This window comes from Erythrolamprus reginae, chromosome 3, assembly GCF_031021105.1.
Source record: "Erythrolamprus reginae isolate rEryReg1 chromosome 3, rEryReg1.hap1, whole genome shotgun sequence".
NCBI classification, from domain to species: domain Eukaryota; kingdom Metazoa; phylum Chordata; class Lepidosauria; order Squamata; family Dipsadidae; genus Erythrolamprus; species Erythrolamprus reginae.
In genome coordinates this window covers 206,267,897-206,295,545 of record NC_091952.1, presented here as the reverse complement: position 1 = coordinate 206,295,545, position 27,649 = coordinate 206,267,897, and the positions used below count along the sequence as shown (strand labels likewise).

At 43.4% G+C, this 27,649-nt stretch overlaps 1 protein-coding gene across 1 annotated transcript in view; it reads right to left on the bottom strand.

The window, feature by feature from the left end:
* DSG4 (desmoglein 4) overlaps positions 1-27,108 on the bottom strand; it is a 61,808-nt gene extending 34,700 nt beyond the window's left edge. Inside the window, exon 1 of the mRNA XM_070748637.1 lies at positions 27,072-27,108. Within this exon, the coding sequence (XP_070604738.1) occupies positions 27,072-27,108 (37 nt within the window). The remainder of the gene's footprint in view (positions 1-27,071) is intronic.
* Positions 27,109-27,649: the final 541 nt, after the last annotated feature.

The following is a 27,649-nucleotide window of genomic DNA, read 5'->3' as shown; positions in this document are numbered from 1 at the left end:
TGATGGTTGCATCTTCCATGCATATAACAGTTTGGATTTCACATCTTCAACATCTTCTACAGGCAAATGATCATAAATAGATTTCAATGTATTTTATGTGGTTTACAAATATTACAAAGGTATATATTCCACAAATATAAATTACAAATACTACAAAGATCTATATTCCACTTCATATGAAACCTCCAAAGTTTTTCTGAAATATTTGTAGCTTCTGCTTTTGATAATCACATTATTTCACCTGTGATACATTTATTCATTTTCTTTTTGAAAAATAAGGACCATCTTACCTCTCAATACAATACTAGAAGCATAATGAAAGTCCTTCCAAAGAAGGCCCGGAAAGAAAATTTGCTGGAGAAATACCTAGGACCCAAACTAATGGGACTCACAATATGAATTGCAAGCAGATTGAGGCCTATAGGTCTACCACTTTTAAGAAGGTTTTAAAAATGGATTTTCTGCTAAAAGATACGTTGCTGCAAGTATAACTGACTGAGGTGGCAGTTGGTATGCAAGCTGATCATAGAATGTGGACTCTTAAGTGAACAGCCTAATCCTATTTCATTTCCTAACTCTAAGCAATGCTCCAGATTTAAAGAAACCTGTTTGTTGTATTAAATATTTCTGTTAGTTTTTGCCAACTGTTTTTGACAGCTGTCTCTCCGAATGAGCTTGATTTTACTGAAGTAAAAACAGCAAACACAGCTGGCTTTATTTGTTATAAAATGAGTCAAGGAATTTCGCATCAAAAGAATACACACATACACACACAGGATGCACAGAAGTACTATATTATATACTTAAAGCTTATAATTAAAATTGCAAATACCAGAAAAGCTATGAATTTATGAATGGGGGAATATCGGTGTTGATCAGCTCTTCTATGGTTCTCAGTATTGAATTCTGGAGCATTAAGATGCAATCTACACCTGAGAGGTCTAAGCATCAAATCTATTTCCTTTTGTTAGGAAAAGGAAGCATTAGAACCAAAAGCATGAATATGATGGAGGACCATGTTAATTCTATATGCACATGTTTTTGAAATCAACATTCAACCTAGAGATGACAATGTACTTATATTTGTTTCATTCAATTTTAATCTTTTAATTCAAACTAAAATATAGATTTTGATTCTATGTAGGCTAACTGTTACATTGTGTTACCGTGAAATACCTTCCAAATGCAAAGGGATTTACACTATAGTAAGAAAGAAGATTGCCCCCAAAAGATTTTCTATCTTCAACATCATCTTAAACAAAACTAGATTTTCAATAGCACGTTTAAGAATAACCAATGTAAGAAATGAAATTAAAAATGAAATTAAATGAACACCATCAACTTGAATTTAAGCAGAATGTAACCCCAGAAAGCACCTCTAAACAAAAATCTTTTGCTAAAAATGAATATTTGGATTTTTAAAAAAAGTTTTGAAGATCCATCTTACCATTAAAATAAACAGCACAGCAGCTGTTCTGTAAGGAAGCCAATCCATTTCATCTGTAGTTTCTTAAATCCAAGGAAGGGACAATAATGCTCCAGGTGTCTGTACCTTTCCCTCCCCCCCAGTGGCAATGCCTGTAAAAAGACAGGGCACAGATGTTCTTCCACCCAGGTTTTGGAGCAACCTCTGGCTGCCTCACCAGGGAGCACTGAAGATGCTGTATTACATAGAATATCTCTCCACCCAAACTTCTGGGCAGGTACGACTCGAAATGCTTGACAACATCATTATTGCTCCAAGGGAAAAAAGATTCTGACACACCTTGATAGTTGTTGAAATATAATATTTTCTTGGCATCCAAGAGAAGAGAAAGATCAGAAACTACCCAAACTACCCACCGTCAAATATTATTTTTCTTCTTTCTGTGCATCCAACAAAACCAATAGCTCAATGAAAAGGAGTGTGTAGGAGTCCTGAAACACTGGAATAACTCTTGAGATTCTAATTCAATGGATTTGTTTACTAGACTGAACCTGGCCTGATTTGGGGGCATCTGTTCTTTTCAGATAATTTGAGAAGGATGGTCTCCATGTAAAGGATTTGGCCCCATTGTCCTGCTTTTAAAAAAAACCATATCTCTGAAAGGAGTTTCAAAACTTGACTTCTCCCATATAGCCATATAAGTCCTGAAAATTAAAATTAAAGAAAATTCACGGATACAACTATCAGGGGCCACCTATCTGTTGGTGTCTTCCACAAGAATTAATGCAACTAGTATTATTTCTAACAGATAATTGAAAGTTTATTTATTTTATTTTATTGGATTTGTATGCTGCCCCTCTCCGAGGACTCGTGGCAGCTCACAGCATATATAAAATAGAACAATAATATGATCCAATTAATACTACAATTTAAAAACAATTAAAAGAGAAGATTAACCAAAAAAACCTTATTAACCAAACATTCAGCAATCATACTGAAGGCATTCAGTGCTCAGGGGAAGATCTAAAAGTCCCAAGCCTGGCAGCAAAGATGAGTTTTTAAGCTCTTTCAGAACGCAAGGAGGGAGGGGGCAGTGCGAATCTCTGGGGGCAGATGATTCAAGAGGGTCAGGGCTCCCACAGAGAAGGCTCTACCCCTAGGTCCCGCCAACCAACATTGTTTGGTCGATGGGAACCTAAGTAGGCCAACTCTGTGGGACTTCACCGGTCACTGGGATTCGTGCGGCAGAAGGCGGTCTCGGAGATAACCTGGTCCTGTGCCATGTAGGGCTTTATAGGTCATAACCAACACTTTGAATTGTGCCTGGAAACTGACTGGTAGCCAATGCAGTCCGCGGAGTGATGTTGAGATGTGGGCATTTCTTGGAAGGCCCAAGACTGCTTGTGCGGCTGCATTTTGGACAAATTGAAGTTTCCGAACACTTTTCAAAGGTAGCCCCATGTAGAGAGCATTGCAGTACTTGAACCTCGAGGTGATAAGGGCATGAGTGATCGTGAGCAAAGACTCCCTGTCCAAATAGGGCCGCAACTGGTGTACCAGGCGAACCCGGGCAAACGCCCCTCTTGCCACAGCTGAAAGATGGTGTTGTAAAGTTAGCTGTGGATTGAGGAGGATGCCCAAGTTGCGAACCCTCTTTGAGGGAGTCAATAATTCCCTCCCCCCCCAGGGTGATGGACGGGCAGATGGACGTGTCCTTGGGAGGCAGTACACACAGCCACTCCATCTTGTCTGGATTGAGTCTGAGCCTGTTGGCACCCATCCAGACCCTGACAGCCTTCAGACACTGGCACATCACTTCCACTGCTTCGCTGAGTGGACATGGGGTGGAGATGTACAGCTGGGTGTCGTCAGCATACTGATGGTAACTCACCCCATGCCCTTGGATGATCTCACCCAGTGGTTTAATGTAGATATTAAACAGCAGAGAGAACCGACCCCTGAGGAACCCCACAAGGTAGGGACCTAGGGGACAACCTCTGCCCCCCCACTAACACTGACTGTGACCGACCAGAGAGGTAGGAGGAGAACCACCATAAAATGGTGCCTCCCACTCCCAACCCCTCCAATCGGCACATGCGAAAATGTTGCTTTTCTACTTTTGCATTAGGCAAGCCCCTCCTTTTTCCACACAATGATAAAGGAAAGGAAAGAAGTGATTTGGACTTACAAGACTCTTTGATAAAGAAGAATGAAAAATGATGAGGGGCAGCATCTCAGAATCTTGGTATACAGAAGCCATAGGAATTTTTTTTGTAGAGAATCTATGACAAGATTACTACGAGTATTTTGAGGGATTTCAAAGTACAGTGATACCTCGTCTTACAAACTTAATTGGTTCCGGGGTGAGGTTTGTAAGGTGAAAAGTTTGTAATATGAAACAATGTTTCCCATAGGAATCAATGGAAAAGCAATTAATGTGTGCAAGCCCAAAACTCACCCCTTTTGCCAGCCGAAGCGCCCATTTTTGTGCTGCTGGGATTCTCCTGAGGCTCCCCTCCATGGGAAACCCCACCTCTGGACGTTTGTGTTTTTGTAATGCTGCAGGGGAATCCCAGCAGCACAAAAATGAGTGCTTCGCTGGCAACAGAAGTCTGAAGGTGGGGTTTCCCAGCAAGGGGAGCCTCAGCGAAATTGCAGCATCGCAAAAACACGGAAGTTCTCAAAAACCCACCTCCGGACTTCCATGTTTTTGAGATGCTGTGATTTTGCTGAGGCTCCCCTCGCTGGGAAACCCCACCTCCGGACTTCTGTTGCCAGCGAAGCACCCGTTTTTGCGCTGCTGGGATTTCCCTGCAGCATTGCAAAAACACAGAAGTCCGCAGATGGTGTTTCCCATGGAGGGGAGCCTCAGGGAAATTCCAGCAGCACAAAAACAGACCCTTCGCTGGCAACAGAAGTCCGGAGGTGGAGCATCCCAGTGGCGGCGGCTTGGGCTTGTAAGGTGAAAATAGTTTGGAAGAAGAGGCAAAAAAATCTTAAACCCTGGGTTTGTATCTTGAAAAGTTTGTATGACGAGGGGTTTGTAAGACGAGATATCACTGTATATAAATAGAGATTTTCCCTCCCACTTATGTCAGCTGAGATTTTATTCCACTGGCGGAGATATCCATAATTGAATCTTCTGTTGCAAAGCACTGAGTTATTCCTTATTCTGCCTTCCCAAAATTTCCTCTCAAAGCCATTTTCAAAGCAAAAGTAAGTTACACCTGCAGAGAGCTACACAAATACACATACAATTAACAAATGAACAGTAGAGGATTTCCTGTATAAGCAGATGGTTGAATTAGATGACCTTTAGGGCATCTTCCCAAATCTGTGACTCTATAGTTCTAAGTAATAATCAACCAAAAATATGTTGAAAGCAACCGAGCAACAAATCAAGCTCAGCCCTAGACTGGAAAGCTGAAAAACATATCTTTATCAACCTGCGCTGAACCAGCCAGATGGATGATGTCAGTCATAACCTTTAGGGAAAAGTTATTTATCCTGCAATGGATTGGTTCATGCTGACAATTATATTATACATACACACATGCATAAGAAGTCCTTACATATTGTATTACTTCCTTTTCTTTTTCTCTTCCCTTTTATTTTCCACTTTTTCTTCTGTTTTATTAAATAAATACTTTTTTAAAAAGATACAGATTCTGGGATGGGTGTTTTATCTCCAATTGTCCTATACCGAGTCACAAAATAAAAGGTCCTGCATGAGCAAATTAGATACCCATAGAATTCCATTTCTGCAGAAGGCAGTTGAATCCTTCTAGGAGAGTATCTGTACTCATACACATGTTTTTTATAGACATGCTTGTAATTTCAGGGTAGTTGTTTCTTGCTTGCTGTTTCAGAGAGAGTTGTGAAATATTTGCACAGTGTCATTAATTGCAAAAATATAAGCGGTAATACAGTAATCCCTCATTTTTTGTGGGGGATGCGTTCCAAGACCACCCGTGAAAAACGAATTTCCATGAAGTAGAGGAAAGATATTTATTTATTTATTTTATTTATTTATTGGATTTGTATGCCGCCTCTCTCCGTAGACTCGGGGCGGCTAACAATGATAAAAACAGCATGTAACAATCCAATCCAATACTAAAATAACTAAAAAAAATCTTATTATAAAAACCAAACATACCTACAGACATACCATGCATAAATTGTAAATGCCTAGGGGGAAAGAATATCTCAGTTCTCTCATGCCTGATGGCAGAGGTGGGTTTTTATGTATTTAATGAGTATTTGGACTTTTAAAACCCACCCTTTGCATTAAACAGTCATTCTATAATGTTTCTCAGCTGGAACTACATGTGGTATCCTACCAGTTTCTTTAATAGAGTACAGTAGCACTGTAGAAGAATTTTATGAATTTTTAATGGATTTAAAATTTTCAATGGATTTAATGGATTTAAGCCCCCTTTGAAAACCCGTGAAGTAGCGAATCTGCAAAAGATGAACCGTGAAGTAGCGAGGGATTACTGTATATGTGTGTGTGTATATCATGTTTTTTGCTCTGTGTGTGTGTGTGTGTGTGTATATATATATATATATATTCGTAGATTTTCCCGGGTACAGGTATGAAGGTCTTAGCATATTTGGGTTTCTTCCCATGTAGGATTCATAATATATATATATATTTCATTATTCATAAAAGTGCATTTTGAACTGCTATTGTTTCAGCTTGTGGTTTTTAAAGACAATTCAGTACACTCTTCCAGGCATGCCAAATATGCAGTTGTAAGAATTAGTTGGCTGGTAGTTCAGTTGAATTCATTCTTTAATACACCAACAGTAGAAAACAGCCTAAAAAAAAGAATTTTCTGTAAGAAAACTGATAACATCCCAACAGAGTTAATGTTTGACTTTCCTTCAGTTCATCTTTTAGAAATCGTAACTTTATGTTTCTCTGGTTCTGAGCCCACTGGATGAAATAATTTATTTGCTTTTCCTGTATTTTTCTCCTCAGTTGACCTTCATCCCCATATATTCAAGCAATCACTCTCCCTCTGTTTATCCAAAGAAGGCACTTTGACTCTTCCATAAATTCTGTTTCCACCAGTGAAAGTATGGATTCTCAAGACTGAAGTACACTTCACTCGGTAATACACAGGAGCTGGCAGTCCTTGAAACAAATGACTGTAAAAGCTGTGGGATGTATGAGGACAGATTGCTGAGAGAAAAGATGGGTGTGCAATTTGTGCCTGGGGAATGATCCAGATATGATCTGTTGGCTCTAGAAAATCCTCAACGAGGCTTTGAAGTCAATTTTCTTTTCCTGCTTTGTTTCCCAGCAAGCACTATTTTCTGTGGCTAGCTGCTTCTGTGTAGAGATTCATTTCATTATCGTGGGAATGGTGCTCAGAAAATAGCTGCCATTCTTACTATCCTCAGATAATAAATAAATTTACAAAAAAAACCCATACAAACATAAAAACCCAAAGAAATAAGTACATTTATATTGAGAGAAAAATATTTTTAATTTCTCCATGACTCCCTCCCTTCTCAAATCTACTACTGGTGAAAGACAGAATAATTGCAGTAGGGCTATTGGGAATGGATTAAATGAATCTTCAGATTTCCAAAAATGCCCGTTATGATAACAAAATATTTTGGAAGCATAGGCTGGCTGGAAAAAAACCTCCCCCCTTAACTTTAAAAAAATTGTGCTTGAACTTAAGCATTAGTAAAGGATTTGACATGGGTCTGGAATATGTCATTGTTAAATGCAAAGCTTATGAGGATGATGAATGAGATGAGCAAACAGGATCTCCTATCTTCCTGTATACACTGAAATGCCTCTGGACAGAAATCCCCAGCACTTAGCTGGAAACTTTATCAGCAATTGTAAATAGCAACAAAGTTGTGTCTATAGTGTTGTAAATCTTCAAAGCATCAATTTAAACATTAGATAAACTTTTGGCTTGGCTGATAAACTTTTGAAGACTATAATTTTGTACAAACTTATTAAACGGAAGGGAAAGAAGGAACAAAAGGGAAAGAGCACTTAAAATAGTACTATGAGTTTGTTAATTTTGTTAATTTTCTACATGCAAATACTTTAATTTTCCAACTAAGTTCAAATCTAGCCAAAAAAAAAATCTTCCTATTGTAGATCATCATCATCATCCAAAATCAGTTCACTATAGGATGAAGACCTCTTTAATTAAAGTTATGGACTGTGTCATATAATATATATGATTTCTCTGTATAGAATATGATGCATAATATATGATCTATTAAACTTTACAAGTTCTGAATATATGCCAGAACATGGTATGTATTTGTGAGATAGTAGAATGTAAGCAACAGTAATTGGCTATAAGATGATATAAAATGATCTAAAACTGAGCTTTCATTGCATTTGTGGAAAATTGGTTAACACATGCTCTAACTGCTTTCCCCTTATATTTCCAAGGAATGTTGTGGAATGTTGTATGTAGCATGAATATGAGTAAGACTGATATATATATATATATCTTTTTTGCTTACTAAAAATGCTGTGTTGCAAGCCTTGATTAGTCAGAGCCATGATAAGTGGCAGAGGTGGACTATCTGCTGAATTAGTCGAAACTGAAAACAAAGTCAATAACCAATATAAATTGAGTACATTGAGATATTTTGGTAGAAAAGGGTGGCTGTCATTATTTGCATTAAATCCTGCTGTCAGGGCTCCTGTATGTATGCACTGGTTGTGGGATATATCAAGAATCACAGCCAATATGCTTGAAGATGCATAGGATTGAACATATGAACAATATGTTTTTGTTTTAATCTTATCCTCAATTCTTGCAATTTTGTAACTGCAACCATTGACTATGCTAGATGGTAAGAGGTATGTAAGAGGCAGGAGTGAAATACTCCCGTTTTGCTCATGCCTGTTGGTCACCGGAGAGCCAGTCATGAAGAAAGCACAAGACTCCATCTGCCCACCTGGATGCCACCATTTGGGTTATTTTACCTTTGCACATGCACAGAACGGTTTGTGCATGCTCAGATGCTAAAAGAACCCAAATAGCGGCATTCGGGCAGGTGGGCAGAGCATCGTGCTCCCTTCACAACTGGCTCTCCGATGACTGACAGGCAACAGTGAACCAGAAGCATTCCATCCCTGCTAAGAGGCCATTCAGGATCACCAAGGCTTATGTTCAAAATACAAAGTTAAAAAACTAATAAAACTGAGGAAAATATAAATAAGAGGAAAAACTCAAAGGTACAAAAAAAAAGGAATAGGAGAAAAGAGAAAAATACATTAACAACAACAACAAAACAACAACACACACCAGAGACAAACAAAAATATAAAATGACTACCTCCTTTATCAAGAGAAGTACAGTATAAACATTTTCAATAACTCTATATGTTAGCTTTTCTAATATTTCAGCCAAAAATGTCTTCATTTTATATCTCAAGTTTTATCTGTTGGCAAATAATAGACTCATTTTTCAATTTTAATCAGCAGAAGTGCATTAAGAGTTATTACACACACACACACACACACTTTAAAGAAGTAAATGTATTTCATATTCCTTTTCTTTCCTTTACACAATTTTTCTGAACTACAAAGATAACATATTTTATTTGTTATCTACAAAATGTTTAAACTATCATAATTCAAACTTAGTTTAGAAAAATCCATTAAGAGGTATCAAAACAACATATTAAAAATATTAATCATTACTCTCTTCAAATAATGTTCCATAAATTTTGCTGGAGAGACGGAGTAACGACACGGACACCAGAGCTGGATTTAAATTGGGTCATTTTTATTAACATAAATTTGCATAATTTATTCAATATTTTGCATAAATTAGCATAATCAAATATGACCCGGAAATGGACCTGCAGGGTCAAACAAATACTTCCGGGGCGGAAATGACGTTATGCCAAAAAACATTCCTGGGCAACTCATGGGCGTATCTCGATGCAAGTCCAGGTGAGGGCCAGGCCGTCACCTGCGACCCTGCCATGCTGTGCATGAGGGGGGTCCCACCGGCTAACCCGAATCTGGGAATTAAAGGTGCAGGACCCAAAGACAGGTTCCCCCCAGCTGCTCAGGCAGAAACTCCCTCCATGAGCTTGCGGAGAACCTGTCAATCATCCCCAAAGATGCCCAAGGGAGAACGCACGGTTGCTAAACCACCCCAGTTTTCAGCCCCTAACCTGCCTACCCAAATGACCAAAGGTAAGCCAATTAACCTAATAAATGCAAGCACCCCCTAACCGCACATCCATCACCTCAGTGTGGAATGGGCGAAAAAACAGCTCGGCTAAGAGGCAGAACTGCAAAAAATTCCCATTCGGCCCCCTAAGGGCGACCCCTAAGCACACTGCAAAATAGTGGAGGGCGGGCGGGTGTCTGCTCGAGGCTCTGCAGTCCGGGCGAAAAGGGAGAGCCCCGGGCCTGCTCGCCCTTATATAGGGCAAGCAGGCCCCGCCCGGACCAATCAGGAGCCTGGCCAATTAGGCCCGATCTCCCGAGCGAAGTCTCGCATCGCGAGACTTCGCCCGGGATCCAAAATGGCGGCCGCCATGAGGGACCGTGTCTCCCGGTCCCTCCAGCAAAGCCTGCCGCCGGGTAAGTCCGGCGCTGCCGTTGCTGGAGAGACGGAGTAACGACACGGACACCAGAGCTGGATTTAAATTGGGTCATTTTTATTAACATAAATTTGCATAATTTATTCAATATTTTGCATAAATTAGCATAATCAACTATGACCCGGAAATGGACCTGCAGGGTCAAACAAATACTTCCGGGGCGGAAATGACGTTATGCCAAAAAACATTCCTGGGCAACTCATGGGCGTATCTCGATGCAAGTCCAGGTGAGGGCCAGGCCGTCACCTGCGACCCTGCCATGCTATGCATGAGGGGGGTCCCACCGGCTAACCCGAATCCGGGAATTAAAGGTGCAGGACCCAAAGACAGGTTCCCCCCAGCTGCTCAGGCAGAAACTCCCTCCATGAGCTTGCGGAGAACCTGTCAATCATCCCCAAAGATGCCCAAGGGAGAACGCGCGGTTGCTAAACCACCCCAGTTTTCCGCCCCTAACCTGCCACAGGAGTGGGGGTCAGATCTCTATCTTGGCCCCCCGACTCCCCCCTCTAGCTGCGCCAGCTCACGCAGAGACCGCTGCAGGTCCTGTAAGAAAATGGCGTTCCCCCGCTCAGACAGGTGAACGCCATCGGCCCGGTAAAGCCATGGCCGGTCTATTGTGATAAGGGGATGGGGCACTACAACCCCACCTAGTTCCCTAACTGTTTTACCCATAGCCCTATTCACCCGTCGCCTAGCCCGGTGAATGGCCCTAAGGGAAGAGGCGTCCCTCCACACAAGCCTAGGTAATATTTCTGACCACACCACTTGCGTGGTGGGCCATACCTCACGAAGCCTTCGCAGGTCTTCGCGTGCCTGGATGATCAGCACCAGGCCTCCCAGTATGCACAGGTCATTGCCACCTAAGTGCAATACCAGCCACCTGGGTGCGGCCACAGGACGCTGCCCACCCAAACCCACTTGGGCACGACTCCAGGAGCCGCCCCCCATACTGCCGGGCGCAGCCACAGAATGCTGACCGCCCAGCAACGCCGGTAGGAGACCCTCCCACCGCATACCTCTCCGGCCCATCCAGGCAACCTTGACCCACTGCCCCAGGGACAGCTGGGTCCCGATGGCGCTCCTGGCTGCCAAGCAGCCGGCCCAAAAAATCATGCTGTGGCCACACAGCAGCGCCGTCGGTTTCATGTTAGCCTGGGGACCTGCAAGAGGACATACACACAGAGAGGTTACCTAGCCTAAGCCCTGCCTAGGATCCTCAGCGGGCCTAACATAACCCAAATATGCCACTGACCGCCAGCGGCCGATCTCCCGAATCCGATGGGCCGGGAAACCAGAAAGTGCCGCGCTAGTGGCGCCGCCGATACGGAACGAATGCGTTCCGTAACCGGAGGGATCCATGCCCACCTGGGCCATCGCCCTGGATACTAGCGCCCAAAATTGGAAACGGGTCAGGGGGGTACCGTCCCAATGCCTAAACAGATACCCCTGACCTGACCCCCGCAAACCACAATAGAGCTGTAGGGCGGCCACCGGACACACCGACTGGTCGGTGGCCGCACTAAGTTCGATGGTAACCCCTCTGCGCAGCTGATCTGTCTTAGACCGCCTTACTACAAGGGACACCCCCCCTTGTCTAAAGGCCAGATCAGCGTACTGGAAGGCTCGGAGCGAAGTGTCAGCCTGAGATGAAGCCATGGCCTCGCTGACCCTAAGGGCCCCAAAAAACATGACACAAGCCGCTGCCCTAAAAAGACGGGCCTCGTACAATGAGGAACACAGACTGTCAAAAACCCCGTTGAATAAAGACAGCTGCTCCACCATCAGAGCCTGACGAGTGTCACCAGGGGCCCCAGCTTGCTCCCTAAGCCAGCCTTCCAGCATCTTCCGGATGCGAAAGTCACCCGAAAAATCTGCAAACCCCCCCGCCTTGGACAGAAAGGCGAGGCCGGCTAACCGGGACCGGATCGTCCTAACTGACAGGCCACGCTGCCTAAGCTGGACGCAAAACTCGGCCAAGTGCTCTACAGGGACAGGCCAACTAAGCTGGTAACCCCTGCCCTGCCTGAACTCCCCAAACTCCTTACCTGCACGCTGGTATGCCCTGAGGGTGCCGGGCGCTACAGACAAGGAGATTGCCCGGGATGCCTCGTCTCTCCACCACTCTGGATCCCCCCCAGACTCCAGAGGTGGCTGGGGAACGCTTCTGGCAACTCTCGGGCCCACGGGGCCAGGGTCCGAAACCTGGACAACTGACCACGGGACAAGGCATCAGCGACCCCGTTCTCCAACCCGGGGACATGCTTAGCCAAAAACAATGCGTTTAGAGACAAGGACCTGTGCACAAAATGGCGGACAAGCCGCATGACCCTGTCGCTCTTTGAGGACAGGGCATTCACCACATGGACAACCGCTAGGTTGTCACACCAAAAGTGCACGGTCTTGTCCCTAAACTGCTCCCCCCAAAGCTCTAAGGCCACTATTAAGGGAAGAGCTCCAAGAACGTCAGGTCCTTAACCAACGAAGAGGCACTCCATTCCGGAGGCCATGCCGACCAGCACCACTGGTCACCTAACACCACCCCGAAACCACAAGTCCCCGCGGCATCAGAGCAGAGCTGCAACTCAGCTTCCAAAAGAAGCTCGTGCCTCCAGAAAGACAAACCATTAAACCTGACCAAGAAATCCCGCCACACGCCGAGGTCAGCCCTGACCCCAGCGCAGAGGCGGGTATGATGATGGGGCAAACGGAGCCCCTTCATCGCGTCATACAACCTCCTGGAAAAAGCCCTACCAGGAACAACTACCCGACAGGCAAAATTAAGAATGCCTGCCAATTCCTGAAGCTGCCGTAGGGTCACCTTCCGGCAGCCCAGCACCTCATCCAGCTTCCTTTTAATCTTGACCAACTTCTCTAGGGGCAATCTGGAAGATTGCTCCTCTGAGTCCAATTCAATACCCAGAAAGGTAATCCTGGTGGCGGGGCCTTCGGTCTTCTCAGAGGCTAAAGGCACCCCTAATTGAGCACAAAGGGCTTCGAAGTCCCTCATCAGAGCAAAACATTGCTCCGAATGCGCAGGCCCCGCCAACAGGAAATCATCAAGGTAGTGAACGACCGTACCCAGACCACTTTGCCTCCTGAGCGCCCACTCCAAAAAGGTGCTAAAACTCTCGAAAAGCGAGCACGAGACAGAGCAACCCATGGGCAAGGCTCTGTCCACGTAATAACCCCCCTCGAAATGGAAGCCCAACAGCTCAAAGTCGTCTGGGTGTATGGGGAGGAGCCGGAATGCCGACTTAATGTTGCATTTACCCATAAGGACTCCCACCCCACACTTCCTAACCATAGTCACGGCTGCATCAAAGGACGCATACCGGACTGAACACAGCTCGTCAGGAATGAAATCATTCACTGACTCCCCTTTTGGAAAAGACAAATGGTGAATCAACCTAAATTCACCACTCGCCTTTTTGGGGACCACACCTAAGGGAGACACACGAAGATTCGGGAAGGGCGGCTCCGGGAAGGGCCCGAGGACCCTGCCCTCGGCCACCTCCTTCTGAATCTTCTCCCTAACAATGTCTTCATGACCAACAACCGACCTAAGGTTGTCAGACATGAAGGCCCTCCTAACACCCATGTAAGGGATCCTAAATCCCTCCGAAAAACCTAGCAAGAGAGCGTCCGCTCTCGAGCGAGGGTGGTAGTCACCCAACCAACCCTCAAGCACTCGTAAATTAATTGGGCTGGGCCCCTTTTGCCCCAGCAGGCGGGGGAGGCTTTGGGAGACCCAAGCCCTTCTTTTCAGCCCCCTTCTTGGGGCGGGGGCACACGGCTGCGGAATGGTTTCCCCCACCACTTCCGCAGGCGTGACGAAACCTGCAAATGGGACGAAAACACGCCCCCTTTGCAGCGAACTCGTGACACACCAAAGAGGCCCCTTTCCCGACGGCACCCGCCACGGCCTTGGCCGGCGCGGGCGTCACGGGCTCCTCTTCCATAAAGTGACCGCTATCGGTCCTATCACAGCCCTCCTTCCCTGACATATGCGTGGCCTGGAACCACAGGTCCGGAACCACCATATCCCAGGGCAAGTAGGGGTCATGGGCAATACGCATCCTGAACCCCTTATCGTAATGCCTCCATATGGTGCCCCCATATTCAAAGTGGGCCCTCGCTATAAGGTCGATGTACTTCAGCAAGGCAGCGGCCCTACCCGGCTGCCTCTGAATTACCACCGACGCAAAGGTCAAAAAAGCGTACAGCCAAGAGCTGAAACACTTTGTGACCTTTGTTTTCTTAACCTTCTCCCCAGGCACCACCTCCTTGTCTTGCTTGGGGACCTCCCTGTTTAGAATGGAGAAAAGGTCGACATACTCCCCCCGCCATATTGCTTCCTTCACCGACGGGTGGAGATGATAACCTAAAGGTGTTGCGGGCAACCCACAAGGGATGGCCCCAGGCTTGATGCTGGCGAACGGGTCCCACACCGTGGTGGCCCCCGACCCCAGCACACCAAGCCCCGAAGGATACACAAAAGGGGGCGGTGGCATAATGGCCGGCGGAGGAGAGATCCAACCCCCCACCCCCGCCCCAGGTGGGAAAGACACCCCTGGCGCCCCCACTGGCGGGGCAGGCGGAGACCAGACCTGCCCGCATGTGCCCGCAGCAGCCCGCATGAAGCTGTTGCCACTCCCCAATGCAGGCGGGATAAACCTGGGACCTTGCACAGGAAGGAGCGGTGATGTGCCTACGTGTGGTGCGACCTCACCTGCCCCGTAAGGGGTCGAAGCCATCCACGGTGGGCCCATCCTTGTTGGGCCCTGGAACGATGACCACTGCCCCGACTGGGCCATCTGCCCGGTCTGGGCTGTCTGCCCGGTGTGGGCCGTCTGCCCGGTGTGGGCCGTCTGCGTGTTGTGGGCCACTTGCCCCTCTGGGGTTGACTCCTCTTCGGGGTCAGTGCCCCATGCTGCGGTGGCAGTCGTGGGAAGCCCCTCCAGGCCTGCACCCGACCGCCACCTCTCCAAGTCATCAAGCCGCTCCAAGACCCTGGCCCAGGAGAGAGAAGGGGAAATCTCGGGTTGAGGGACTGTGGGCATAAACCCCACCCCCCCCCCAGCCGGGATCCCACCCGGGGGCCCCTCTGCCACAGCCCGAGCCCGGGCAGACGGCCTGGCAGCCCTCCTGGGCCGCACCACTGGTTGGGGCGGAGGGCCCTGAGCTTGACGCTTTTTAGGAGCCATGACCCTAACTTGCAGTCTAGAAGCAAACTAAAGAGGAGAAGAGGGCGTGACAACTCCCCCCCCGAAGGCCCTGCACTCCCAGGCAAGGCCTGCCCTAACCAGCAGGCCTCGAAGCGCAAACCTCCCAGGAGGCCAAACCACCAACCCCTCCCAGACGGTGGCAGGAAGGCCCCACCACCAGGCCTTTTATGACAAGGCCTCAAGCCCCCAGGAAGACCCCCGCGGGCCCGCGAGGCCACCCAAGGGCAGCACACCACACCACCACCAACGATGCTAATGCGGCTCCAAACCGGAGCGGAGCCCAGCCGATGCTGGCTCCGCTGTGACAAGAAGGGCTTCTCGCTGTCCTACAGGCCACAAAATGGCGCCTCGCACGAGGCCGTCCACAAAATGGCCGCCGCGAGCAGACTGACAAATGTCTGCTCGAGGCTCTGCAGTCCGGGCGAAAAGGGAGAGCCCCGGGCCTGCTCGCCCTTATATAGGGCAAGCAGGCCCCGCCCGGACCAATCAGGAGCCTGGCCAATTAGGCCCGATCTCCCGAGCGAAGTCTCGCATTGCGAGACTTCGCCCGGGATCCAAAATGGCGGCCGCCATGAGGGACCGTGTCTCCCGGTCCCTCCAGCAAAGCCTGCCGCCGGGTAAGTCCGGCGCTGCCGATCTTTTGATCTCTCCTCAATTTTAATACCATAACTTGTTTCTCTACAATAAAATTGTTTTCTTCCAATATCTAATATAGAAACATTTTAGCAAATTATTTTTAGTCTCATCATTCAGTCCTAGTCAAGAAATACTTGTCTTTTGAAATTGTCAATAAAATTAGATTTAGTAAGCATTGCTTGGTCTTTCCAATCATGTACAGTGGTAGGTCTACTTAAGAACTTAATTCGTTCCATGACCAGGTTCTTAAGTAGAAACGTTCTTAAGAAGAAGCAATTTTTCTCATAGGAATCAATGTAAAAGCAAATAATGCATGCAAACCCATTAGGAAAGAAATAAAAGCTCGGAATTTGAGTGGGAGGAGGAGGAGGAAGAAGAAGAGGAGGAGGAGAGTCACTTCTGAAGGAAGAAGGTGAGGTGAGGGGAATAAAAAAAAGGCTTTAAAAAAAAGAGGGACTGTGAGGTGGCGAGGAGGAGCATGCACCTCCCATACACCCGCGCGAGGCTGCCTCCCATACACTGCACCAGAGAGAGAAACCCAGGTGGTTTCCCGCTCCTTTGACTGAAAAAAAAGAGGGACTCTGAGGCAGCGAGGAGCAGCACGTGCCTCCCATATACCCATCACGAGGCTGCCTCCCATACACCGCACCAGAGAGAGAAACCTAGGTGCTTTCCTGGTCCTTTGACTGAAAAAAAAGAGACTCTGAAGTGGCAAGGAGGAGCATGCACCTCCCATACACCCGATGCAAGGCTGCCTCCCATACACTGTGCCAGAGAGAGAAACCCAGGGGGAATGGCAGGAAACTGGCCAGGCCTTTGTGTCGCTCTCAAATTTCCTGGGAAAATTTTCCGGGCTTGGGTTCTTAAGTAGAAAAGGGGTTCTTAAGAAGAGGCAAAAATATCTTGAACACCCGGTTCTTATCTAGAAAAGTTCTTAAGTAGAGGTGTTTTTAAGTAGAGGTACCACTGTACTTGTATCGGCAATCTCTGATCCTGTAGATGTTTTGTGATTTCTGACTAGGCAGACCACAATTCTGGAAACTTGTGAGAATCTAGCAAACAGTTCTCTGTTACTCGTTTACTCTTTTAACAGAAACATTGTTTTTAAGAACCTTCAGTGTTCTTCAGTAGCAGCAGGGATAGTTACAACTGCTTTCATTTGGTTTAAATTAGGTAATTTAAACTAGTTGTTCCTGGTTTAAAATAGCTGCTCCAACGTGCTCAGACTGAGGCTACTGGCAAAGCATAAGGGAAAAAAATGTTTTGAACTGGCTCCTGCAAATTGCAGGAGGTCCCTCAGTGTCTTCACGTTAGCCAGATAATGTGAACCAAATAAACAACTGTAGGGCAAGCTTCCTGATAAACCCATCTGAGGGAAACCTTGCCTAACTTGCTTTAGAATAAGGGAGTGGTATGTATATTGAATATTTCCATAGAAACCTCTGACAGTACTTTGAAAGTCAGCATGAATGTAGACAAAGGGCTTATTTTTCTCACAGAACTAAAAAGACAACAGTGCATATTTTCTGTGAGTGTTTATGCATTGTAGAAAGTACTGATAAATTGAACCAAAAGTGCCCGTTCAGTCCTTGTGGAGGAGGGCAAAGAGAATGCAGGAAGAGAGCAAGAACAACTAGCAACCTATATTTGCTAGTCCTTAATGTAGAGTCCATCCTCCAGGTGCGCCTCTGAAATTTTTAGCAACAGGCAACAGTATCTGCAGGTTTAAAAAAAATCAACATATGATCAAAGCTCTATTTTTCATGTATGTGATGTCACAAATATGATTCATATATGAAAGATGGGTGGAACTTTGTTTGCAGTGTCCTAGCCGCTATCTTGACTTGTTTAACCACACCCTTTTGACTCCCTTGGTAACCGGTAGGTAAGGAAAAGGTGGACTTTCTTCCCTTTATCATGTCACCCTAGTTGTGGAGTGTTGTCCCAGAAAGCCTTTCAGAATCAAGTGATCCTTTATTTTTTTTAAATTTAGTATTTCCTACTTTTAATTTTCAAATCGAATGTAACTTTTCCTTCTGTTGCTTGAAACTTCCTGTCCCAGTGATATAATATTCATCTGACATACTTCCATGTGAATGCCTTTTTGTAGTAATGGACAGGTGGGGGTTCCAAGTTACCACTGCTACCGGTGCTGATGCGTGCGCAGCTACGGGTGACAAGCGAGATTTGGCATCTGCTCATGCACAGGAAGCAAATCCTGCAAGAAGATGTGTGGGTACGTGAAATTTTTGTGATTTTTCTTTGCTTCTGCGGATGTGTGGAAGCAAAAAATTGCAGAAATTCACCAAAATCTCTTGCGTGCATGCATCCTCTCACAAGATTTTGCTTCCTGCGAATGCACAGAAGCCAAATCTCACCTTGGTGCATGTGCTCACCTCCATTTTTGCTACTGGTGGGGTGTCCCCCCTGTTCCAGTCCATGTTGGTAATAGACTCAGAGCACTCGGACATTGAACCACCTTTAAAGCAGGGGTAGCTCCCTCCCATCAGATCGCCTGAGCCATTAGTGATTCGCTGGTGATGTAATTTAGGCATCTCAGATCCGGTAATGATCCATGTGTGCCACAATCTTTTTTTTATGAATTTTCAGTGATTTTTTTCATTGTTTGTATGACCTTATCCTCTGCTGTGAAAAAAGCCCTTTCACCTGCCCCCAGGTTAATACCTTTATTTCTTCATCCAAAGCACAGCTGTGTTTTGGCCTGCATGAAAATGAAATTGCTGGAAGAGGCACATGTGCACAAGAAACACATCACACCAATACCCCGCGAGCTGCACTGGCTCCCAATCGGTTTCTGGAGGTAATTTAAGGTGTTGGTCATCACCTATAAAGCCCTTCATGGCTTAGGGCCAGACTATTTACGGGACTGTCTTCTGCCGCATACCCTCCAGTGATCGACTAGGATCCACAGGGTTGGCTTCCTCCCAGTCCCATCAGCTAGATAATGATGGTTGGCGGGGCTGTGTGGGAGGGCCTTCTCTGTTGCGGCTCCGGTTCTCTGGAACCAACTGCCCCCAGACGTTCATACCTCCTTCACCCTCCTGGCCTTCTGGAAAGCTGTCAAAACCTGGCTCTGCTGACAGGCCTGGGGCTGATGAGCAATATCATCCAGTTCTGGGCAAGGAAGAAATGAATGCTTTTATTCTTAAGGGTTTTAATTGTTTTTATATTGTTTTTTACATTGTTGTACACTGCCCAGATTCTGGAATTGGGCGGCTTATCAATCAATCAATCAATCAATCGATCGATCGATCAATCAATCAATCAGTCAGTCAGTCAGTCAGTCAGTCAATCAAACAAACAAAAAACAAAAAACAAACAAACAAACAAACAATTGTTGCAATGCACATCAGTAGCGAAGGTAGGTATAACCCACCCCTGCTTTAAATCTTATTATAAGGAATACTTACAAGATTATTTAATTGCCATTCTTGTCATACTATTTAACTACTTTCTCCACTACAATAGAAAAAATTAAATCTTCCTTGTGTTTGTTTTTAAATATTTTGGTAATTAAAGTCTTTAAACCTCTTCCCCCCAAATACAATATACAGGTAGTTCACAAGTCACTACCATAACTGTCCAAGATTAACGTTGCAAAGTGAAACTTTCATTAAGTGAGTTTGCCCCATATTATGACCTGTCTTGCCATAGTTGTTAAGTGAATCCTTGCACTTATTAAGTTACTAGCATGGTTATTAAGTGAATCTGGATTCCCCATTGATTTCTTTTTTGTCAGAAGGTCACAAAGGGTGATCACATGACCCCAGGTGACTGTAACCATCATAAATGTGAACCAGTTGTTAAGCAACTGAATTTTGAACAAATGACCATAGGGATGCTACAGTGGTTGTAAGTATGAAAAATGGTCATAAGTCACTTTTTTCCCGTGCCGTTATAACTTTAAATGGTCACTAAATGAACTGTTGTAAGTTGAGGACTACCTGTATATTGAATGATAAAGTCATGTTGGTGAAATTACTATATAATTTAAGTTATAATATAACTTTTTAAATAAGTCTGTGCTTAGGAATCATTATTCTGTATTGCTTTAAAATGTTCTGTTGTACTTTGAATTTAATTTGAAATGGTGAATCAAGCTAGAGCGGCTATTAAAAGGCAGGCCATTTCTGTGGTCAGATGACAATGATAATTAGATTAAATACTGACTTCCTCCTCTTACTCAGTGCTTTCTCTTAAATTTGTTGCACCTTGTGAGGTGTAACTGAGTTCATAGACCAGGATAACTTCAGAAACTACAAGTCTTTTTTGTGCTCATTTATATGGGTGGAGTTCATGATGATATAGTGAACAGGTATCAGGAGCAATCCCTGGCTATATTCTGACACTGGGTGGGGTTCCTGCTGCAGGTTCACTAGTCTAACTCTAAGCAGTAATTAATGTTTAACTTTATGAAATGAAGTTTCAAAATTGAAAAGCTCTGTAGAAGCCTCTAATGAATTTGTTGCCAAGAAAATATTTTCTTTCCTTTGAAATACTTTATTGCCCTGGATTTCTGTCAACGAAGCCAATTTTGAAGCATCAGAATGTGTGTGTGTGTGTGTGTGTGTGTGTGTGTGAGAGAGAGAGAGAGAGAGAGAGACAGAGACAGAGACAGAGACAGAGAGAGAGAGAGGGACTTCACCACAGAATAACCCAGTGATGACTAAGTATACCCAGTTGTCACATTAACCACTACAGTGGGGATTCGTTGCGTAAATATATATATTTCTCTCTACAAAGGGCATTTTAAGTTTCTCCCTTAACTGCAAGTGAGAAATGATTTTGTTTAATGCTAAATTTATTTTCTCTTAACTAGGATTGAAGCTTGTTACAATTTGGTAATTTATTAGATTTGCTGATTTGGTTTCCTTCCATTTTAGTTTCTAAATCCTACCTAAGGAATCCTGTATTTGCTCCAGAAAGAAAAGTAACTCGTTTATTTTATTTTATTTATTTATTTATTCATTTGTCCAATACATAAATACATAGGAAGAAAAATAGACATGTGATAATATAAAAGAGGGTGAAAGTGAACTTAGAGGAGAGTATATATGAAAGGAAGATAATATATAAGATAGGTGAAAGAAAGGAAAGACAATTGGACAGGGGACAAAAGGCACACCAGTGCACTTATGTACGCCCCTTACTGGCCTCTTAGGAACCTGGAGAGGTCAATCATGGAGAGTCTAAGGGAGAAGTGTTGGGGGTTAGGGGTTGACACAATTGAGTCCGGTAATGAGTATTTAAAGAAATGTGAAATAACCTAGTGTTATCCCTTCCCAAATTATTAACGTATTTTGTTGCTTTGAAAGTCATTTGCATCACATATAATTTTTTTTAGCTTTCAAGTAATCTTTAAATAGAAATAGAAAGAAGCTGAATAATTCTAAGCCTGCTTAGAAAGTATTTGAAGGTGGGGTTACTTTCCAGTGGAGTCCCCGTATTAGAGAACAGAAGTTCAGCGCAATAGCAAATGCATTATATGTACAGTATCTGTCATGCCAATTGATAGGAGTGGATGTGAATTTAATAAGAATGTTGTTCATGCCCACATTATGTCTCGAAATGGAATGTTCTGGGTGAGGCAAAATTCAGCTGCAGCTCCTTTCTCTGGAGGTAATCCAACTCATCTCTTCTGCTTTGATCCTCTGAATCACAAAGTAGTTAGGTTATTTTCACAGGATATAAAATAATATACACGTTCAATATAAAAATAAATATGTCTTTATGGAGAAATCTGATTAAAAATAAATAAATATTGTTTTTTCCACTTGTAAAATAAATTTAATTCCTAACAAAGTAAACATACACATACTTGAATGGTGAAATAATGAAAAACAATCTGTGTTAAATCTATTTAATCCTAGCAAATTTATTTGTGCTTAACTGAATTAAGACATTTAAAAGAGGCACAAGGCTATAAAGAATCATCAGCAAGTTCATAGACATGTCATATTCCTCTGGAAATAACTTTTCTGATGGAATATATCCCCACTGCATGAACAGATACGGTGGTCTATATTTATGGATGGAATCTTCATAACAGTAATTTTGGTGATTTCATTCATTGCACTTTGCACAAAAGTTAATGTGAGCACATAAATTTTGAAATAACCTGCAAGTTCCCCAAAGAAAAGGTATAAAGGAATCTAATAGCTCCATTTTGGATTAATAAGCTTATGTCTTTTAATAAAGATTTTTAGTTGGGAAAAGTGCTATCAGGTTCTTTCTGATATTTTAAAATTAAACATGTACAAGTTTCAATTATTATTGTTCTAGAACTGTGAAGACAAGTACTCTCTGCATATGAGTTTTCCATGGTTTCAGTAAAACTCTGGAGAAGCTTTGGGTCTGATAGTGTTGAGTACCTGGTGAAATGCACAGTAACTCTTGTTTGTATAAAATTATTGTTTTAGGCAATTGGTTGCAAGAATGCTGAAGTACATAGATAACCATGTAAGGGCTAAATTTTGCTTAATGTATCCAGCAAGATGTAGTTCATTTCAATTCTAACTTATTTCACTGCCCGTTTGTTTTCTTCTGTGCCTCGTGGCTGCGTACATGCTTTGTGTGTGCATCTAAAGTGTGTGTGTGTGTGTGTGTGTATATGTGTGTATATATATATATATATATATAAGGCCGAAATAGATCTATCCTAGTCTCCCTTAATTTTCAAATTCAGCTTAAATATGTGACACATACAGATAGAATTGTCGGCTATCAATAAAATTAACTGCCTTGGAAATGGCCCTGGGTTGGGCCGAGAGGCAAAAAAGGAGCTGTGATGTTCCTTCAATATACCAGGGTGATTCGACACAAAATGTAACCCTTCCCTGGTACAGAGCTGAAGGGATTGGATACTGTAGCCTAGAGGATAATTCTCTGCCTTACAAGGCAAAGGTTGCAGGTTCAAGTCCCAGTGGGTATGGCTAGCTGATGAGGCCAAAATAAGGCCGAAATAGATCTATCCTAGTCTCCCTTAATTTCCAAATTCAGCTTACACATGTCACACACACACACACACACACACACACACACACACACACATATATATATATATATATATGTGAATGATGAGGCAGCAGCCATCTCGATCACCGGAACATAGAGACTTTAATAAAACCACTTAGCTTTCGTTAGCGTGCTGCTAACTTCGTCAGAGTTTTTAAATGCCGTGGGAGACAAACATCTTTATAAAGCATTACTCAGTCTGCTCATTGCCCGCGTCACGGGGCCACACCCTTCCCTCCCCCCTGCGGTAAGCCTAATTGTGGGCTTAATCCTGCTGGCTGAAGGGAGATCTACTGCTTTTGCTCGTGTCTGTTGCCTTTTTCCCTCCCCAAGGGAGGGGGTGGAGTTGTGAGGCAATGCTTCGGAGGTGTTTGGTATTCCTTTCTTCCCCCCATTGTCGTTGTTACTTTCTATAGTGGTACATGTCTGCTCTTGCAATTTTTTTACCCATGTCCTCGTCCTAGGTCTACACTGTTCTAATCCCCCCTTGTCCTCTATGTTAGACTTAGATTGTGCCCCTCCACCTCTACCTCCGTATTGCTCCAGTATGTTCTCTTGTTTCTCGTGGGGGGTTATCCCACCCTCATTCGGCTGGTTTCTATGTCTGGCCTGGGGAATTCTGCTGGGGGCTGTGTCCAATCTTAATGACCCATCTCCTTTAAGTCGTTGTTGGTGCCTTAAAGCCTGGTATGCCGATGGCATATCGATGTGTCTATTTAAAGAGTTTTCATTCGAGAACCAGGCTTCTTTTAGGAGGCGACCTCCCTTGGTTTCATCCCGTGCCAGAATCTCAGTTCCCTGGAAATCGAAGCCATGGCCTTGCTCCTCCATGTGTATCCAAATCTGGGAGCGCTGTTCCTGACGCCGGACCGCTAATTTGTGTTCGTGTACACGAGTTCTCAACCTTTTATCTGTGTACACGTGTACACGAACACAAATTAGCGGTCCGGCGTCAGGAACAGCGCTCCCAGATTTGGATACACATGGAGGAGCAAGGCCATGGCTTCGATTTCCAGGGAACTGAGATTCTGGCACGGGATGAAACCAAGGGAGGTCGCCTCCTAAAAGAAGCCTGGTTCTCGAATGAAAACTCTTTAAATAGACACATCGATATGCCATCGGCATACCAGGCTTTAAGGCACCAACAACAACTTAAAGGAGATGGGTCATTAAGATTGGACACAGCCCCCAGCAGAATTCCCCAGGCCAGACATAGAAACCAGCCGAATGAGGGTGGGATAACCCCCCACGAGAAACAAGAGAACATACTGGAGCAATACGGAGGTAGAGGTGGAGGGGCACAATCTAAGTCTAACATAGAGGACAAGGGGGGATTAGAACAGTGTAGACCTAGGACGAGGACATGGGTAAAAAAATTGCAAGAGCAGACATGTACCACTATAGAAAGTAACAACGACAATGGGGGGAAGAAAGGAATACCAAACACCTCCGAAGCATTGCCTCACAACTCCACCCCCTCCCTTGGGGAGGGAAAAAGGCAACAGACACGAGTAAAAGCGGTAGATCTCCCTACAGCCAGCAGGATTAAGCCTCACAATTCCACCCCCTCCCTTGGGGAGGGAAAAAGGCAACAGACACGAGTAAAAGCGGTAGATCTCCCTACAGCCAGCAGGATTAAGCCTCACAATCCCACCCCCTCCCTTGGGGAGGGAAAAAGGCAACAAACACGAGCAAAAGCGGTAGATCTCCCTTCAGCCAGCAGGATTAAGCCCACAATTAGGCTTACCGCAGGGGGGAGGGAAGGGTGTGGCCCCGTGACGCGGGCAATGAGCAGACTGAGTAATGCTTTATAAAGATGTTTGTCTCCCACGGCATTTAAAAACTCTGACGAAGTTAGCAGCACGCTAACGAAAGCTAAGTGGTTTTATTAAAGTCTCTATGTTCCGGTGATCGAGATGGCTGCTGCCTCATCATTCACGTATGTACCTGGAACTCGCATTTTTAGGACTATTCTTTATATATATATATATATATATATTCGTAGATTTTCACGGGTACAGGTATGACGGTCTTGGTATATTCGGGTTTCTTCCCATATAGGATTTGGAAATTTCTGGTGATGTTTCGACGAGGTTCCACTCGTCATCTTCAGGCTGGTTTTTCTGTCCTTGTTCGCCCTAGAACAAGGACAGAAACACCAGCCTGATGTTTTTTTTAGCCGTTTTTTAACAATCTACATACATATACCCGTGAAAATCTGGTTTGGTGATGAGAAAACCAAGGGCCTATTCTTAGGCCAGAAAAAACAGATGCAGAGGTACAGACACTCAATAGCAGCATCTGTGAAAGGGATTTGGATGTCCTGGTAGACCACTGTTTAAGCATGAGTCAGCAAAAACCCGGTTTCTGCACATGTATAGAAGCAAAAATCAGCAATAGTAAACAAGTGAACAAGTAAGTAAGTAAGTAAGTAAGTAAGTAAGTAAGTAAGTAAGTAAGTAAGTAAGTAAGTAAATAAATAAATAAATAAATAAATAAATAAAATCCTTGCATACCATCATAGCAACTGATTATTTATAAACTATTATATATGAGCAATAAACAACATATGGGTAGTCTCAACCATTCCTTTAGTACCCATTTGAAGTTACAAATAACACTGAAAAAATGACTTATGATCAATCTTCACACTTAGAACCATTACAGCATCACCACAATCACATTCACATTTGGCAACTTGCATGCATTTATGACAGTTCCAGTGTTCAGGTTGTTTTTTTTTACAATCTTCCCAGCTAATTTCTGATTTGCAAAGTCAATGGGCAAAGCTAAATATGCTTAATAACCATGTGATTTAATAACTACAGTGATTCTCTTACAATTGTGCATGATTCACTTAACAACAGCCTGGCCTAGAACAGAAATTCTGTTCTGTATTGCCTGTATATCTTCTCTCAAAAGGTCTTATGAATGAAAATTTCATTAAAGGACATTTGATTAAATGCTATTTGAAATCTAAATATTCCTTACCCTGAATAAACATTTGACATCCTTTTGCTAAGATTACTTCTGTCCATCTAGTTTTCAGTGAGTATTTAGGACTCTGTGGGAAGAAGGACAAAGAAAAATTGTAAATAACAGTCAAACATTTAGGTGACTTATGCACTAGTGATTTAAATGCAATCTAGGTCTTTAATGAAAATAATAATGTACTATAGTCAAATAAAACTAGGAATATAAGTTAGGTATTGAATTTGCACCTGTTTACATAAATCTATTTAGTACTTTGCAGTAGCTATTTTGCTAACTGCTCCTGGAACAGAAGGAACTTCCTTTGGGGACACTTATGTAACTAGTGTTGCCTTTTAAATTTCTTTTTAACATAATTGGACACATTTTTTAAAGTAATCCAATCCAATGTAAGGTTCTCTAATTTGGCCACTTTAAGACTTGTGGACTTCAACTGCCAGAATTCTCCAGCCAGCATAGCAGAATTCTGGGAGTTGAAGTCCACAAGTCTTAAAGTGGCCAAGTTTGAATACTTCTAAGTAAACCTTTATTAGGAATAGAACCTTTTCTATGAATGCTTCAAAAAAAAAAAAGAAAGAGTGGCAGGATACCGAAAAGGAAAGAAAATTCCATCATTTCCTACTTCTTGGCTTTCTGAAATCAGGAGAAAAAAAGAGAAACCTCTGAGAATTGCATTTATACTTTCATTGGATTTTATTTTTATAGTACTGCTTGTTCTTATAATAATGTGTTAGTGTTTTTTATTTTAATCATGTAAATCATAATGGCATTTTATTGATGTGAAAATATTTTAATACAAATATAATGAATAAGAACGAACACAAATTAATATGATTGGCGTTGGATAATGACCAATACTTGACAATCAGATATTGGCTGGAAATTACAATATTGTTTCTTAAAATTTGTGGATGGTTTTGAGCAAGATGTTTCTTTTGTAAACTTACAGGTATCAATTTATTTGAAGTCCAATCTGAAGTATCTACCTGTATGATTTAATTTAATATTTCTTTGCATGGTATATTTTTTAGCATTTATAATACAGAGATGCTCTTGAAATGCAGGAAAAGCCAGTCTCAAATTTTAGACCTTCCTTTGAACTATTGACTCTTGCTTGAAGAAGAATGCATTGCATACTTGGTTACCTTTGGCCATGTGAGACATTTGGGGGAGCTCCCCCATGCTGTCATACAGTTTATACGAAAAGAAGTCTTTAGATGTCCCATGAGTCAACTTGCAATGGGATTTCTTAAGGCTTAAATGGAGGTGTGGCCCACCTGAGTCAAAACTTTATTGGAACTTCCCTGGTGAGACAGCAAAAATAATTTGGGCACCTTCCAGCAAGACACACGATTTTGAGTTGGTGAATTTAATTTAATTTAATTTAATTTAGTTTAGTTTAGTTTAGTTTAGTTTAGTTTAGTTTAGTTTAGTTTAGTTTAATTTAATTTAATTTAATTTAATTTAATTTTTTAATTTAATAATTTAATTCAATTCAATTCAATTCAATTCAATTCTATGCCACCTAATCCCATAGGACTCAGGGCCGCTTACAACAGTATAAAACACAATAAAATACAACAATAAAAGAAGAAGTCAATATTAATATTAAAAGCATTAAAATACTAAAAACAATAAAATTCCCCACAGCAATCCAATCAACCAAATAAACATATATACCTATCCAATCAACATTATTTGTCCTCAGTGGCAGTGGTGTTTC